A 17,710-nucleotide genomic window follows, 5' to 3' on the forward strand; every position below is an offset into this window, starting at 1 on the left:
CAATGTGTGTAATTTATCCATTTATTGAATTTAACAAAGACTAGCTGTAACAAATGACTGACTCTGAGATTTATGGTTCATGTTTTTTTTAAATAGAAAAGAAATACATTTTAATTCCAACAATTATGACTTATATTTTGAGATACAAATAGAGACATTCCATTTACAGTAAGCATCATAACCGAATCCCTACATTAAATCTAACTAAAACGTAACTCTGAGTCTAAATAAGTCTTAAATTTTTAGTGGGACTGCAGTTTGCTTCCTTTAGCTGGTGTTCTGTCAGGTTTTGTCCTCATAGAAATATAAAACCAAATCAACAGAGACATCCTCAGAAATTTTCCTTATAGAAGTTGAAGCCGAAGTGTTCGCACTGAGCTTTGATGACTTTAGCCAGAGCTGGAGCGCCGCAGTAAAACACATGAACTTTTCCTTTGTTTTCCTCGGACAGTTTTTGGAAAACCTGACAAACGGAAACACAAACAACAGAAGACCATATGATGGTTTGTTCACTTTCCCCGCAGCAAAATTCAAGAATTTTACAAGGTAAGATTTCAATCTTTTCCAGCACCACACCTTGGAGATAAATGTACACTACAAATGAACGAAGAAGACAGTTTCAATTCACTATTATATATGACATCATATTTTACTGTTATTTATAACAGTAAAATAGTATTCCATAGCAGGGACAAATTGAACTGAGATGTAACAAAATGTTATGTTTTGAAAACTCTCACACACTACAATGGAGTATTAGAGTATTAAAAAAAATTATGAGTATAAAGTCAAAATTGCAAGTAATAGTATTATGAGAATAAAGTCAAAATAATATCAGAATACAGTTGTAGTATTGCAGGAATATTATGACTTTCTTCGTGACCAGGTTGGACTGAATTAAGAAATGGTTCTTGGATGAACCGCTCAAACAAAGCACTTAAAGGGGACATATTGTGCAAAATTCACATTGTGAACTTTGTATACTTCCATTTTGTAAAAACAATGTATCTGCTTATAAAAAACACCCATCTATCTTTTAGCAATAAGTTCATGTTTTTTGGTGTCTGGAAAATGAGCCGTTTTAAAAACCTCCTGACCACAACAAAATCAACAAGGGCTGGGCGTGGCCCCTCACCTAGTAATGCCCAGCCCGTTACCTGTTAACACAAGCGGAGCTCCAGCAGTTTTGGTCAGCTGGTTTTACCGCTGTATAATGGCTGCTGGAAAAGACAAGTGTTTTGTTGTTTTTCAAACATTCTGTGAATGAAAACAACAGATTTTTTTTAACAGATAAAACTGGATTGCTGGCCAAGATTATTATAGTTAAACTAACAGAAACTGAAACTGAGAAAACATTTTTGTTAACTGGAATACATGAAAACGGTAATTAATGGGAAAAACTATAACTAACTAGAACTCTATCACGTGTTTATAAAGTAAAATATACTAAACTTATAGATATAATTTTATTTGTTTTCGTGTAATGACTCTACTTATTAGCCTTTCGAACTGATGTGAAATGGATTTTTTTTTCTCCCTACGCAGGCAGTTTACGTCAGCTGTCAACAAATCATTCTCTATATTTCGTCTGGCGGCACTTTTGGTATTCCGCAAGACGGAAACAGCAAAAGTTGGAAAAAACACCAGTCACAATAATTTAATAAATTTTTGTTAATAGCATTCATTATCCAACTGATGTGTACATGATCACAATACAATAGTTTGACCTCTTTGAATTCTGCACCTAAAAATTAACCAAAGGATGAAAAAACTACTACAACTACTAATAAAAAGTAAGCAATATTTAACTAATAATATCTAATAAATATTTGCATATTTACTCAAAGATAACTAAAATGAATTGAATTTGACTATCAAAGTCACGATGAAGTAAAGGTAATTCTGGTTCTTCAGGGTCAAACTGAAACTTTTGGATGCATCGCTTCTCTGACGCACCTGAACAAAACGCTGAACTTCCTGCCTGGATTGTCAGCAACTTTTACAAAGGCCTGGTCATTAACCATTTATTTGATCCAGAAGAAGTGAATCTAAAAGCTGCAGAACAGTGGAATGGCTACCAGGAACAAAACCTTTCATTTTGGGTGTGATGTCAGATATAAACTAATAATTTGATTAATAAGTGAATCATCATCATCCTCAGATGGATTCTCACCTTCTCCCATTTGGGTCGGCCTGGCTGAGTTCTGGTCCTCAGGCCTGTGATGGAGTCTTTCTCCTCTTTCTTGGCCAGAAGGTCGAGCGCCATCTGCAGGCCGATGGCCTTCATGTCGTTCTTGCTGAGCGCTGAGGTCATGTACATGTGCATCTCCAGGAACTGACCTGGCAAACAGCAGCTGTGTTAATAAACCCGACTTCACCTGAGGAGATGAGACTCATAACAAAACGATGCAACAATATGGACATTTATGAGTCAATGAAACCTGAGCTGGTGCTGTGAAATTAGACCAATATAACAAATTATCAGTTAAAACAAATTATCATCACTTATTTCAGATTTATTATGAAATATGGTGTAGATAAGAATGCAAGGTATCAGTTCATCTAAAGCTGCCTGATCTTATCACTAACGTTTAATCAATAAGCTGCTATTCTCTTAAAAACTTGAGTTTACGCGTTTTTGTTAAGAGAGATGATTGTCTTTCCAAAACATAAAGGGCTGTTCATTTTCTTTTTTTTTTTTTAGAATATGCTGAATTTAAAAAACCCACTAAATTTGATCATATTTTTTGTCAGCTGTATTAACACTGACTGAATAAACAGAAAACTGTGATTTTCTCACATTAATAAACTTAGACATATTTGTAAAATATAGCAAAACAGGAACCTGTTATACATATTGGTGAATAGAAAAATAAAAAAATTAAAATAAAATATATGAAACACTTATTTCCCCAATGAACAGAAATATTCATACAGAACTGTGGTTGCCCTTGAAGGAATGTTAAATCCTGATTATTGGCATCATGTTTTTTCCATCATGTTACATCTTTTCTCTATCATCTACTCCATTTTTCTATCATCATATTCTAACCTTCGGAACACGTCAGTAGTTTTTAATTGAGAAGTTGACGCTTCGTTGCAGCTCGGCTGAATAAGTGCTATTAAAGTGACAAATAGCGCTAATTCAGCCGAAATAAACATTCAAGGAGCTTCTTGAATGTTTATATTTCTAAACAGAATTACATAAAGTGCTTTTTTTTTAATATCCCAAACCGGACTCTATTTGGACCGTTTCTCTTTCACGTTCTGGTATGGCCGCCATCTTTGTTCCTAACGGCTGCGCTTAAGGATGACCATCGACGCCCTCTGCTGGATGGCGGCCAAACTGCAAGACTAAAAGACGTAAATGGACTGAAACTAATTTTAATTTATTAGATCTTTAATCGACAATTAATTGTAAGCTTTTTAATTGTTTTCATAACATGATAACATCTGGATCCATTCTTTCTTCAGCCCTACAGTTTAGTTCTCAACCAGCTCATCTTTTTGTGACCAGCTACAGTTTTTTACTCTCACCCTCTGGCTCCCCGTCGGCTTGCTCCATCTCCAGCTTGGTCAGCAAACTAACAAACCATTCAAAGGACTTCTGGTCTCTATTGATCCAGATGAAGTCGACCTGCAGAGTGGAAGCAGACGGAAACACGTCCGCCACATCAGATCGGACATGTTAATGTCTCAGGACAGACTGCAGGATGACGTGTTCTTACTTTACGCAGCCTCATGTCGCTATCTTTAACGTTTTCACACCCTGTGGAGCTACAGTTGGGATAGGTGTGCTTTCTCATGCGATACCTGAGGTAGAACAACAACTGGGTTAGAGTCAGGTGGCTCTCATTAACATCAGAGCAGACAGGAAGCCCTGCCTAGAGGAAATGTGGTAACTCCGCTCTGAATCTGGATTCAATGTTCATTATAGGAGATGATGAAGATCATCAAGCGGACCTTTGAGCAGCTTTAGAGGTCAGGTTGAAAGAGATGTAATGGAAAAGTGGAGGCGAGTAAAAACTTCAGTGGAAGAAAGAGAGAGTGGATGGATGGCTGGATGGTAAAATGGTTTAATTAGTAGCTCTGTGTGCTCTCTACCAGTGTAACCAGTATAACCAGAGGACAGGGGATGGACTGAGTGTTTGAAGGTTTTCTCACCGGTACATGATGCTTTGCAGGATGGAGGCGAAAGGTGTGATTCCTATTCCTGCTCCGATTAGCACGGCGTGTTCCGAGGCGAAGATCTGCCGGGTCGGAGTTCCGTACGGTCCGTCTACGTAACACTGACGCATAAAACAGACACACTCAGAACTCAGGATGCACTGATACACTTTCTTCACATCTGATACCGATATCTGAGGTTTGGCATCGGCCGATGGCTTGAAATGCTTATTTTTTTCAAACAGACATAAATGCACTGAATTACCAATTTATTTGATAACTCTTAAAAACACCAACAGCTTCACAAGCTTGGTCAAACATGTAAAAACCTTAATTTGTTCAGTCAGTGCAATTATGAGTAGAACAGCCAATGTAAAATAAATAACAAGGACACTAAAACTGATGAAAACAATCTTATTTACTTTGGTCAAACGTAAAATTAAACTGCAACAAATCTTCCTTCAAATGGTTCAGAAAGTGTAATAAGGAATTTTAAATGTAAGGTAAAATAAATAAATAAAGCACGGTGTCACGCAGAACACAGAGCATAGAATTAGACTGAATAGATCTGCTCTTACAGATCGGGAACATTGTCACTGATACTCAATCTAGAATTTTCCTCAATATCAAGATCGAAAAAGATACCAATATCGTATCGGTGCATCTGTACTCAGAATCATCTGCCCTGGCAGATACTCTTTTTGTGATGTTTCAACATCACTGGATCTTATTAACACTGCACAGTTATTCAGCCGTTTGTGTTTCTCTATCATATAAAATACTAATAAAACACATTGGAGTCTCTGGTTGTAATGAAACAGAATTTAAATGAGCTGCAGCAGTTTGGCATAACTGTGTAAACCATCTAAACACCAAACAGAAGCATCATAAAGCAGAGATAGGGAGGAATATTTTCTGTAGGTTTACATCCATCTTCACACTTTGAAGCGACATGAACAGTGCAGAGGTTGGTTGATTTACCAGAGTTATCAGATTGGTACCTTTATGTTGCAGAATCTGTGATTCTCACCAGACTTGGCAGAAACCTGCAGGTAAAACAAGGAGCAGAGGATCAGACCTGAGAGTTAAAATGTCTAAATAAACTAGACAGGATTTTGTTTTACAGTTTACACTGCAGCAAAACAATTCACTGTACAGATTCATTGCAGATTATTATGCTGTAATGTAAACATGTTTGTAGGATGATGATGGATGGATGGATGTCAGCTGATACTAATAAACCAAATAATTTTTTCACTTGTTTACATTTAAACTTTAGGTGAAATCAGATTTTAATCAATTTTTAATCAGAACTATCGGTGTGTTTCTTTAGCAGCTCAGATCTGAGATCTTCTCTGAACAGCGATGCTGCACTCAGCTTATTTTCTGACAGAGGGATGCTTTTAAACGAGGAACCATTTTAAAAGGCTGCAGTGTTTCAGTGTGTAATTTTGGTTGCTAGAGGCACAACAAACATAAAACCCTCCAGCATAATGTCTCCTCTCCTTCGGATCTGTCTCGGAACTGGTACTGTTATCCAGCCAATCAGCAGCTCTGACCTCTCTGAGTGGTGGGACCTCTCCTCTCTCTGTGAACCCAGACTCCTCTGGAGGAAACTCCACCTGAGTCTCTGGGTCCGAAGCTGATCCAGACTGCGACCCATTCTGCCGGAACATCGTCAGCTTGATGGTGTCATCCTGGTTCGAAGCCACGGATTTCTGTGACTCTGAGGAGAGGAACATCTGGTTCTTCTGAGGAGCACAGAGGTCAGTGATAAATACTGTGTTTCAGTTATTGTCCAGTTTAATTCAAATAAAATTCAAAAATACTTTATTATCCCAAAGGGAAAGCAAATGTTGTTATAACTCATTTAATTAAGGAGTTATTGTACAATAACAACAATTTGGTCTCAATTGCTTCTAAAAACAGCACAGCAATTTAAAAAAAACATCTAGCTGTTGTTTACTTGTTTCAAAAACTTCCATAACATCACAAATCAGCAGGCACTGTCAAACCCAGCAGAGTTCCACCCATAACCTAGCAAACCAAAGTGAGCTCCAGCTCCTTTGGTCAGCTGGGTTACTGCTGTATGTGCCGTACAATGGCTGCTGGAAAAGACAGGTGTTTTGTTGTTGACTTATTATCCAGAAACCACTTGCTGCATTCTTGTTGGTTGTGCAGAAGGCTCTACTTCTGCTTTTCAAAGATGTACTGCGTAAATTTTTTCCCAGCTGGGAAGTTGGAATTTCCCAGTTCTGGGTACAACTGGAACCACCTGCAGAGCGTCCAGATGTTCCTACCTGCTGCCGCTTCTCCTGGCGCTGCTTTCTCAGGCTGGTGGCCAGCTGCTTGGGACAAACCGCCTGGCTCTCCGGCTGCCTGAAGTATTCGTACAGCCGGTTGGTCCACTGGCCCATGGAGCGCACATGTAGCCACATGGTGTCTGCAGGTCAGAGGTCATGAACAGACAATGATAAAACTGTACATTTATTTGATGTATTTGGTGACAAAATTCAAACAAATTTCAAAATTGTGAATGTGACCTGCTGAGAATTTAAACTTCAGAAAAGTTTGACTTCCTGAAAGGATTTAGGTGAATTTTAATGAGAAAGGGGGTGAATGTCTGTTCACACCTGGCTGCTCGGGGGCGCTGCTGATGGTGAACGGGTGCCACTCGTACTTGGCGATCACAGGGATGTTGATGTAGATGTAGTCTCCAGGTTTAAACTGGAAGAACTGGGGACGCCTGATCACCAGGTGAGTCACCTGTTTAATTCAGGAACAGAGAGCATACAGGGAAATGCAAGAAGACATGGGTTTAAACACGATCAGTTTGATCTCTGCTACTTAACATATGCAAATTATATTATATTGTTAAGCAAAAACAGATTTATGTGGTTAACATTTACTATGTATTTAAAATTAACCAAAGATATCAGAACTTGTTAAATTACAAATTATGTTTGTGCTATTAAAAAAACAGGACGAAAAAAGATTTTTAAAAAAGGGAAAAAGGGAACATGGGAAAAAAGAAACAAAAAGGAAAAACTGGAAAGTAGAAAGATGAAAGAAAAATGGATAAAAAGAACAGAAAAATGAAATTCAGTAAAAAGGGAAAAAGGAAGGGGAAAAATGTGAATAAGAGGAAAAGCACACCTAAAAAAATGACTGCTGTATTTGGTATACTTCACTATTGCATGTGCAGATAAAAAAAATTCAAAAATTTCAGGATTTTAAAATAAAAAGTCTTATTTTTGTTGCCTGCGATCACTTCAGGAAACCACTGGAGTGGATGTTTGTTTTGTGCACCTTGGACGGCAGCAGGTTGACTTCTACGATGTAAAGGCCTCCGATACGAGACACGGCGATTCCCACGATCTTCTCCAGCAGGAAGACGAAGCCTGGAACCACAAACCACTTCCAGAAGTTTGCACAATGAATAATGAGGAGGATCCAGACCCATATGTAGGACAGGTGAGTCCAATAGAACACCTGCAAGAGACACAACAGGTAGAGATTAGAAAAGTACAAAGATAATCAGCTGTTGAAAGAGTCATGAAGCAAACTAGTTTTTCTGAGCTGTTGCTTCCTGGAGTCTGTTGAAGTTTTAAATATTACCCAATAGGGGTGGGCATTTACAGGAAAATGTTATTGTCTACCATTTATTGTGATAAATTTCTTATCATAATATTTTGATTTATCAAAAAACTGTCTATTTTCTGGATTGTTATTTTTATTATTTTTTTCCATTGTTTGTTCAAAAAAGATGGATCAATAAATTTGAAAATATGATTCAATGCAGCCACTGTGAGCAGTTCAGTGATACTAATCACATTCATCTGTGTGACTTGGGTTCAGATGAAGGGTACTACAATTAATGAGAATATTTTATCGTTAATAATAGGGGTGCACCAATTAATCTTTGCTCATTTCCTTTATTTTGGGAGATTGGTGATCGCCCAAAACTGACAAGTGAAACTGATCTTATCCCCCAATCTTATCTAACTTGGCAAAGGTCTAAAAATCAAACACTGTCCTCTTCTGCTCTCCCGTGAGAGAGGTTTGACTGACAGGCCAGACCACCAGGTCATGTCTGCATGTTTGCAGTTAACAATAGACAGCCCACTGTTACCAACTCAGCAACGTTTTTGGCCATGGTGAGTGTAAAGTGCCAGTTGGAATCCATGAAGTTTACCAGAAATTGCATAAACAACCATCCTCCACTGTGGAACAAGATGGATGATAATGTTAATTAAATATTTGGAAGTATGACAATCACAAACTGAACGGCTAAAACTCACAAAAACTACAGACAGACGAAGAAAGTCAATGTCATGAGTCACAACATTTTTCTTCTGTTTGCTGACTGGCTCGGTAAAAAAAAAAATAAAAAAAAAATCTACTGGAGGGAATCCTTGTAAACGGGAGAAAGCCCAACCTGTTTGTGAAGCGAGATTTTAATCGACCGAGCGGAATAGGATTTCAAAGGCCAGGCTAAGTTTTTACAGATTCAGACCTCGAAGTGTCCGCTGCGACGGACGAAGGTGCTGGAGCAGAACACCATGAGGCAGATCAGCAGCTGTAGGATGACCCCGGTCAGCGACGCCGTCCCTTTCACCCAGCCGATCCCCGGCCTGGTGGTCAGCAGGTACTCCCACAGACTGAACCCCCCGCTTTGCGACTTCCGGGCTGAGATACACGGCGTCAGAACAACAGGTATAATTAGCTTCTTGTAAAAACAGTTTCTGCAGGTTTTACCAACTCAAATTTAACATTTTAAAACGTTTAAAAATAGTTATGAGTATAATTTGAGATCTATATCTCCACTGAAATGTACGAATTTTGTCCAGTAAACTGGAGAAAGATTTTAACTTACCCGTGATAAACGCAAATAAGCTAACAAGCTAGCCACCTAGCTAGTTAGCAAGGGTCAGTTAACTAGCAGTCAGTTAACGGTCGCCTCAACTCACAATCACAACATAAAAACACAATGAATATGCCTGAATGCCACTCAAACTTTAAAATAAATAATAAAATAATGAGAATAAAGTAAGAAAATAAAAAAATAATAATGTCATAATATTATGAAAATAATATTTTATTATTTTATTTAACGTTGTACGAGAATAGTCAAGTAGAGAATAAAGTCGCAAAATTACGACTTTATTCTCGAAGCATTAAGACTTTATTTTGGTAATACTACAACCTTATTTTCAATCTATGACTTTATTCTCATGTTTTTACGATTTGTATAATTATTACTTTATTCTTGTATTATTTCGACAAACAGTCAAAATTTAAGATCCGTGATTAACATGTTTTAAATGTTTTAAGAAATCAATTTAAAACCCCTAAAGCCTTAATTTAGATACATAGATTTTAGACTTTATACAACATCTTAAGGATGCAAGGAAACCCTGAAAAAACTCATTATTGGTCAGCAGGTCATATTTATGCTGAGTACCAAAGTTGATGATGTGTGCCGCTGTGTGCACTAGTGTGAAGAAGAGGATGGCGTAGCCGACGATCTGATGCAGCAGGATGTTCTGGTCCAGAGGAAGGATTCTGACGACCCAGGTGGCCCGGAGCCACGTCAGACAGCGGCGCAGCATCAACACCTGGAAACACACAAACACAAACTAAGAAAACTGATTCAGATGAGCTGGAGGCTCATTAAACCTAAACGTAGACAGACCTACTTGGTGTGTGTTTTGTGGAAATTCGATGCAATCGTTCTATTAGATAGATCACTAAAATGTACTTTTAGGTATAAAAAAATATTAGTTAGTTCTTCACTATTTCAGCCATGTTATTAGGAGCCATTGTGGAATGTCCAAAGAGCCACTGGAGGCTTAGGAGCCACAGGTTCCAGACCCCTGATGACCAGGTAAAGAAAAACAAATCGCTTTTTCTAAGAAAGGAGATTAAGGTCACTGAAAAAATCTGACTTTAATCACAGAATCCTGACATTTCTCAGAATAAAAACTATTTATAAACCATCAGGCAAATCTAGTCGTAAAATCTACCAAGTAAATCTGAGATGGGCTTTCAGTGTGGATAAAGTGCAGGTTTACAAATCCTGTAACAAGGAAGAAAAGATTTTGTGATTATTTTTCATATACAAGCAACATATCTGACATGCACCTAAGAATATTTGGCTATTTATTTGGATTTTGATATATATTGACACTGAATAAGAATTTGGAGTCCAAAGTCACAATTCTGAGACTAAAAGTTATAATTATGAAAGAAAAAGTCACAATTTGGAGGAAAAAAATGTCAAAATTCTGAGCGGAATAGTTATAATTCATAAGTAAAATATCTGATTTTTGAAGAAAAAAAATAGAATTCTGATTTAAAAAGTCTGAATTTTGAGGAAAAAGTCAAAATTCTAATAAGAAATTTCAGAAGTGAGGAAAAAAATAATTCTAAGAAAAAGAGAATTCTGGGGTTAAAGACAGAATTCTAGAGGAAAAAATTCACAATTAAAAAAACATTCTCAGAATTCTGAGGAAAATTTCTGAATTCTAAGACTAAATCAGAATTCTGAAGAATTATATTATTAAGGTCAAGATTCAGAGTAAAAATCAGCATTTAATTCATTTTTTTAGTGGCTCTAATCGTCTTCCATTCTCCATTTTCTGCCATCTGAAACAGTCATTTCAGCTGTTGACCTACCGTAACAGCCATAGCAGAAATAATGTCAGTATTTGTTATATTTAAGTAGAAAAGGTGCTAGCTGGTGACGATATTTCTGCCATACCATCACAAAGGTGCAGTTGAAGTTCAGACACTGGCCGCAGCCCTTGGCCAGCATGAACCAGCCGCCACCTTTGCGGTGGTACAACATGGCGGCGACGAAGAGCATCAGGTTGAGCAGAACGTAGCCGCACAGGAACAGAAGCTTCCGGCTGTTGTTCTGCCAGTAGGCCCGGGTTAGGTACCGGGGCGTCTGAGGCTTCTTCTGCTCCTGATCCGGCGGTTTCAGCCAGTTAGCGGCGCTGTGGACGACAGCTGTTAACACCCGTCTTTATGACATCATAGAGCGGAAAACAACGCGCTCACCTGATGGTCAGATTCTCCATCACCTCCGGAAAGTTCTCCAGCTCAGCTTTCAGTTCTTCGAAGGTGATGGAGCCACTGCTGTCTTTGTCGGCGGACTCGAACAGAACCAGTGTCAGGTCGTCCAGTTTCTCTTCTGGCAGAGAGATGGCGCTCTCCTGCAGACATGACTTCAGAACCGTTCTCAGCTCGTCTGGGTCGATGGAACCGCTGCCTGTTAGCACGAAACAAACACAACATTTTACATTTCTGCCAAGAAACTCAGAAAATTTCTGGAAAAAACAAGGACATTTATGAACTCCAAAAGTTAACAATTTGAAAGAAAAAATGGGAAATTTTGATATTAAACTCAGACATTTTCTAGAAAAAATAAGAACATGTATGAGCTTGAAAAGTCAAAACTTTGCAAGAGAAACGTTTACATTTTGAGATTTATCTTAGAAATTTTCTTGAAAAATAAGGACATTTCTGAGCCTGAATAGTCAAAAAATTAGCAAACATAAAATCAAGTCAGACATTTTCTACAAAAAATAAGGACATTTCTGAGTTCCGAAAGTTGAAAATTTCTGATAAAAAAAAAAAATTGTGAGATTAACCTCAAAATTTTTCTAGAAAAAAGTTATAGGTTTCTGAGCTCGAAAAGTAGAAATATTTACAAGAAAAACATTTAAATTTTGAGATTAATAATAGAAATTTTCTAGAAAAAAACAGGTAAATTACTGAACTTTGAAAACTGAAAATTTGCAAGAAAAAAATTTTAAATCTTAGAAATTTGCAAGAAAAAAAATAAGGACATTTTTGAGCTCGAAAAGGAAAAATTGTGAGAAAAATTTTTAAATTTTAAGATTTCTCAGAAATGTAGAAAGACATGAAAATTTTAGATTTTCAAAAGTTGGCTGTTTTTGGCTTTTCAAAGTCAGAAATTCCCATGTTCTAGAACATATCTGAGATAAATCTAAACGTTTTTGGCTAAAATTTACACCTCCTGTATTAATATCTACAAAGGCCTTAATGCGCCGTCATACATCTCTTCCCTGCCTCCACTGTTTACGGTGATAGTGCGAACACACCGTCGACGTCGTAGACCTGGAACAGGAAGCGCAGCTTGTCAGTCTCGTCGCCGTGGATGAGGAGGTTCAGAGCTTTGAGCAGCTCGTCCAGACTGATGGATCCGCTGCCATCCGAGTCGAACAGAGCAAAGAAACGCTCGGCAAAGAAAGACTGGAAACAAGTAAAATATATTCAGAACAAACTGTAAAAACACAAGACTTCCTGGAAACAATCATAAAGCAGCATGAACATGAAAAACCTTCAACAGCAGCATGAGTTTGGTTGTGTGCTCCCTGCAGACAACAGAAATATCTACCCTTTGATGTGCAAACCGTACAGGTGGAGATCAAACTGTGGGCATAAACATAGTTTGAACTGAAATGTTTCTGAATATTTCTCAGGATCAGAATCTGACATCAAACTTTCTGTGAGAAAGTTAGAAAAAAAATCATTAAAGAAGCAGTATTATGTATTTTCCAGCCACATAGTGCCATTTTACAGCACAATCAAGTAACTATGGTACCTTCAATCGTTTTAAAAATTCTACACATATCAAATATGACTTAATATGACTCTTTTATGTGAGGCAAAAAGAAGCTTGAAAGCTGAAGCTCTGAGGAGGAGCTGCATCTCGAAGGCGGAGCTGGGTTCGACCAGGTGTTTTGCACAGCTGAAAGGTTACCATGGAGATTAAAGGATTTTTTTTGAGAAGCATAGTTGAGCTATGCACGTTTCTGTCGTAGCCAAAAGGCGCAGAAACTATTCCGGGTTTAGCTTTAAATTTTAATATATGGAAACCAGATATTTTTATGGAAAAAGAACAAGAACAAACATTCAAAATAGCAGCTTCTTCATTTCAATGCCCAACAACTTGCACAATTAATTTTTACAGGGAAAGAAACAAATAGTGGATTTAAATCTTGTATTTTCAGTTTTTTGTGCCTCTACACCCTGATTACCTTATCTGGTAGAAGACCACCCTGTCTTTTTGCCCTTTGGTAAAATCAGGTTTTGTTATAAGACTTCTGGCTGTTTCTTACCTCTTTGACTTTGAGTGCAGTTTTAAACTCATCGATGTCGATTTCTTTGTCGTCTCCAGCGATGGTCTCAAACTGTTTGGTTACCCACTCCAGCCAGCGGGAATCTTCATCCACACTCATGATTAAAACCCTTCACTGTAGAGAAAGGTTGGGACGCCCAGCATGCACTTTTTCAGGGTCGGGTCACACAGGAACAACGTTTCTGCCTAATTTGTTACTAAAAAAAATAGGTGGGTATATTTTTTAAGTGCTTGGGCTTCTTTTAAGAAGCAGTTGAGACCCAATTATTATTATTCAACAATAACTTATTAAATTTGTTACAATAATATTTTATTTAATTTTGGGATAAAATATTTTTGAATTGCATTTTAATTTAAACTGGATAAAAGTGTAAAAAGAAACAAAACCACAAAAAAAACAAAAAAAACGTGTTTTTTGCATCATAGGGCCCCTTTAAGGATTTTTACTTTCAGCCTCTGTTTTTGACATTTTATTCTCAGTTTTAAATTTGGCGTATTTTTAAAGTTTTTGTTTTGTCTCTCATGGCTTTTTTTATTGGGCAGAAAGTGTATGGAAAACATGTCAGCACTCCTGACTGATAATTTTTTTACCATTGATGGTTTGAAAGTTACCACAAGATAATTTTCTCAAATCCATGTAGGGTCAAACATATCAGTTATAAAGCTGCGCCTAAAACAAACGCTTTTTGCTCCAAAATCAATGACACAATGCAGGCGATTTTCAGCACCACTCAGTCATGATCATCCACCAGGAGTTGCTTTGGGAAACTGTTAAAACTCCGTTTGAGTTCTTTGAAAGAAAAATATTTCAATTTAAATCTCGCACCATCCATCTGTTCATCTCATGTCCTACTCGATACATTTTCTTCTTTTCTCCATTAACAGTCCAGCCGTTTGATAGTGATCTTGTTCTGCACCTAGCAGCTGCTTCATCATAGCAACTCAGGGTTCTGTCTACAGCTGAACATATTCCGACTTATCAATAATCAATACTCCGAATTTGGGATGCAAAGTTGATTGATCTTATCGTCAACATGTTATTAAACTTTTAATAACCCTGCTCTAACAAGCAGCTCGGCTGAATGAGCCGAGCATCAAACTTCACTTAAGCAGCTTGTCGAGTGTCTATATTTCTAAACAGAACCGCATAAAGTGCATTTTGCATCAAACACCGGACTCAGTTTGGGCCGTTTCTTTTTCGTGTTCTGGTCTGGCCGCCATCTTTATTTCTGTATCGATCAACTGGCTCCGTTTAAGGATGACCAGCGGCGCCCTCTGCTGGACGGGGGCCAAACTACAACACTAAAAGGCAGTCTGAACGGAAGTTAATCGATTGGAACTAATTTTAAATTAATAAACCAGCAATCGACAGTTAATCGTGGATTGGTTGATTGTTTGAGTCACTACTCCAAACTGTTCTCAGAGACGATCTGCTGCTGCGGTTCGCTCAGCCTTCAGCACCAGCTGATCGTCCTTCGATTCCACACCAAAGAGCAGGCAGTTGTCATGGCAACATCAGCTCAGACAACACCGCCGCCATTGACACCAGAACCAGGAACGCTGTCTTTATTTCCTAAAAAACCTCCGATCAATACGGCTGATTATGTTTACTGATGATAGTTTGGTTTGCTTTGGGAAAGAGAAATCCTGTTGAATTTATTATTTAATCAGAGATTTGATTCACAGTCCTTCAGATAGTAACATAAATTTAAATTTTCTGTATTAAAACATTAATTTTTTTTATTTCTTCCAGCTTTGCAACAGCTCCAATTAGAAAAATAAACCTTGGAAGATGTTTGGAGAAACGTTTAAAAGGAGGAAAATAAAACAAAAAATATTTCTGACATTTTTTTAGGATAACTAGGGAATTAGAAATGTTTAATCTGAGGATTTAAGAGCAGAAAAACCATAAAGGATAAATAATGACATTATGGTAAGACTAACTTTTAATTAGTCTGCAAACTTCACTGAATGCAGATTTAACTGAAAATGACAAAAAAAAAAATTGTGATGAGAAGTTGGAGATCACAAACAGTTCTTCCAGAGCTACAGAGAAATCCACAGTAGATCTAGCAGAACATTTTCTTCAGTTACTCTTTCCAAGAACTTTGTAGTGTAATTTTTATTCTGGACCAAATCCACCAGAACTGTACTACAACTATTCAACTCTTTATCTGTATTTTATTTCTTGCTATTGAGTCTTATTTATTTAAGTAGTACCTTTTGCAGTGAAAGCAACTGAATCTGCTCTATTCTCAGAGGAAAACTTCTCAGGTCAGTTTTACCTGCTACAGTGGAAGTGGCTCCGTCCGGCTCGGGTTCTGCTGCTGCTCCAGATCTCCTCCGTCTGGTTCTGCTTCTCCTGCTGCTGTTCTGAGGCGAGTCAGCTGCAGCCGACATCCTGCCGCCCGCTGAGCCGCCGCTGCCTGACTGACACACACACACACACACACACACACACACGTGCGCACGCAGCCTAATCTGCAACTCTCCCTTTCTACAGAGGAAAAGAAAACCGCTGCTCCACTAAACTTTCCTACAGCTTTGTAAAACAATCCCCAAAAAACTGTTCACTGATTAAATTATTTCATTAAAACTTATTGCTGGACAGTAAATCAATAAAAATATAAATTGTGATAGTCATGTGATCAATATGTCTCACAATATATAGAATATTCAACTCTATATATTGAATATTCTGACTGAATATTCAATCTATGCAATATTCACTGAACTCTGATCCAGAACCAAAAGCATTCTGGGAGATGTAGGCTGGGTTGGTGACATCAACTAACACACTCGCTCCTTGGTTGCCTAGCAACAACAGTTGCGTAGCCTGGAATCCCTCCATGGACACAGTTTCCCTCAGCTTGGAGGGAAACTGTGTAAAAGAGGAAAGTTCACATCGCCAGTTTGGCTATATTTCAGATATTTAAAACAAATAAAATAATAATTATTGATATCAACTGATATGAAACGATTTTCTGCCAATATACTCCAGTCTTACTTTTAACACGGTTTTTAAAACTTGTATTTTGTCTTGAAATAAAGAAAATCAAATTTCAAAAAGAACATTTTCCAGGACAGACATGTTTGGACTCTGAAGAAACGTTTATTAGAAGGATCTACGTTCAAAATAATTTAAGGCACAGAGTGAGACTGTTTGCCAAGTCTGGTATAAAAACATGAAATCAAGTGAGGCATTGTTTTGCTTGTTTCTCGTCATCGGAAGTGAAACTGTAAAACATTCAGGTGTTTTCTCACCTGTCGGCGCTGCAGGAGGAACCACCAGAGGCTGAGCTGCCAGAGGAGCTGCTCCAACCTGCAGCTTCTGCAGATAATCTGAGTCCAAGCAGCCCACAGACTGCAGAAAATGCAGAACGCCATGTTAGACATTATCCTGTCTGTCCTGACTTTGTCTGATTAGCAGTTAGAGATCTGAAGATGGAAAACGGATCAGAGATTCTAACAAATTAAGAAATTATCTTTTTTACAGAGAGCTTCCTGTCAGCTGAGGCTCTGGAGCTGAAAGAATCACTCTGATTGATTCCCACTGCGCAGTTCAAAGTCTCTCCTGAAGGTTTAAAAACCAGGACGCTTTACTCTCCATTTATCCTGATGGACCAACAGAACAGCGACCAGAATCCTCCTGAAATCAAGAGCTGCAGCTTCAGTCCAGGTCCTGGTCCTCCATGATGGCCCGCATAGCCTGGAATCCCTCCATGGACACGGTCAGCTGTCCCACCACCTGGCTGCTGTCCTCCACGTCCAACACTGCAGAGACACAGAGACATGGAGATAATGGGCAGCAGAGGGGAGATACAGCTGCAGAAATAAGCAAAGAGACTGACAGAGCTGCAGATTTTGGAGCAAAACACAAAAAGTACAGGAAGAAGAATTATTTATTGGTGAAAAAAGATCTGCAATCTTCTTCAAATCTTTAAAATATTTATTAAAGCAGGCATCTGACTATAAAAATGTGCAGATCTTTGAGTTATGTTGCTTTCCAGTAAACCTGGGAAGTGGGAACAGAGCTGGGTTTGACATCAGACCAATGTTCTAATTAACAAGTCAGAATTTCAACATGGCGGCGCCCATAAATGTTGTTTTCAAAACAGACATCATTTATACTTTACTTTCCACAAGCTAACATAATTTTCAATTTGTTCAGTTTAGAGCTGCAGGCGCTACATGTAACGCTGATTTTAGATGAAATCTTACACCTGTGACTTCCTGTAAAAATAAACATGTTTCTGCCACATGTTACTGCCGCTAAGGCGAAGAGCGGCCATATTGAAACACAAAGTCCACCTTACAAATCGTAACTGGTAGATCTTAATGACGGAGCTGAATCAGATGATCCTTTTACTC

At 38.1% G+C, this 17,710-nt stretch overlaps 2 protein-coding genes and 1 long non-coding RNA gene across 5 annotated transcripts in view; 1 reads left to right on the plus strand and 2 right to left on the minus strand.

Annotated features, from left to right (window-relative positions):
• On the minus strand, window positions 1-16,332 carry nox5 (NADPH oxidase, EF-hand calcium binding domain 5). Of its 2 annotated transcripts, none has more exons than XM_016679391.1 (17): window positions 15,625-16,332; window positions 13,320-13,454; window positions 12,300-12,450; window positions 11,233-11,443; window positions 10,931-11,168; window positions 9,632-9,785; window positions 8,684-8,856; window positions 7,477-7,659; window positions 6,801-6,933; window positions 6,468-6,610; window positions 5,790-5,918; window positions 5,169-5,213; window positions 4,165-4,289; window positions 3,729-3,813; window positions 3,538-3,637; window positions 2,174-2,340; window positions 1-463 (listed from the first exon to the last, which is right to left on the minus strand). In XM_016679391.1, the coding sequence occupies exons 2-17, from the start codon at window positions 13,437-13,439 to the stop codon at window positions 332-334; spliced, it is 2,289 nt and encodes a 762-aa protein (XP_016534877.1). In that variant the 5' UTR covers window positions 13,440-13,454; window positions 15,625-16,332; the 3' UTR covers window positions 1-331. The 2 variants fall into 2 exon arrangements, with proteins under 2 accessions (XP_016534877.1, XP_016534876.1); XM_016679390.1 differs by having other exon boundaries at window positions 5,727-5,918.
• On the plus strand, window positions 13,437-16,525 carry LOC103148628 (uncharacterized). Its single transcript, XR_001664139.1, has 2 exons — window positions 13,437-13,549; window positions 15,599-16,525. It is a non-coding gene; the product is annotated as an uncharacterized LOC103148628 (long non-coding RNA).
• rpgrip1l (RPGRIP1 like) overlaps window positions 16,428-17,710 on the minus strand; it is an 18,540-nt gene continuing 17,257 nt past the window's right edge. Inside the window, exon 26 of one of the 2 annotated variants that reach the window (XM_007567479.2) lies at window positions 16,428-17,113. In XM_007567479.2, coding sequence (XP_007567541.1) covers window positions 17,010-17,113 — 104 coding nt within the window. In that variant the 3' untranslated portion in view covers window positions 16,428-17,009. The remainder of the gene's footprint in view (window positions 17,114-17,710) is intronic. The other variant, XM_016679389.1, reaches the window with a different exon arrangement.

The sequence above is a fragment of the Poecilia formosa genome, unplaced genomic scaffold (assembly GCF_000485575.1).
Source record: "Poecilia formosa unplaced genomic scaffold, Poecilia_formosa-5.1.2 Scaffold209, whole genome shotgun sequence".
NCBI classification, from domain to species: Eukaryota; Metazoa; Chordata; class Actinopteri; order Cyprinodontiformes; family Poeciliidae; genus Poecilia; species Poecilia formosa.

Bases quoted from the DNA above. Each gene is read 5' to 3' on its own strand.
- nox5 (XM_016679390.1), bottom strand. From the start codon at position 13,439: ATGAGTGTGGATGAAGATTCCCGCTGGCTGGAGTGGGTAACCAAACAG. The intron at 2,341-3,537 runs GTGAGAGTAAAA...GCTGTTTGCCAG, and splicing joins AGCCGACGGGGAGCCAGAGG to GTCAGTTCCTGGAGATGCAC. The intron at 464-2,173 runs GTGAGAATCCAT...TCCGTTTGTCAG, and splicing joins GCCGACCCAAATGGGAGAAG to GTTTTCCAAAAACTGTCCGA.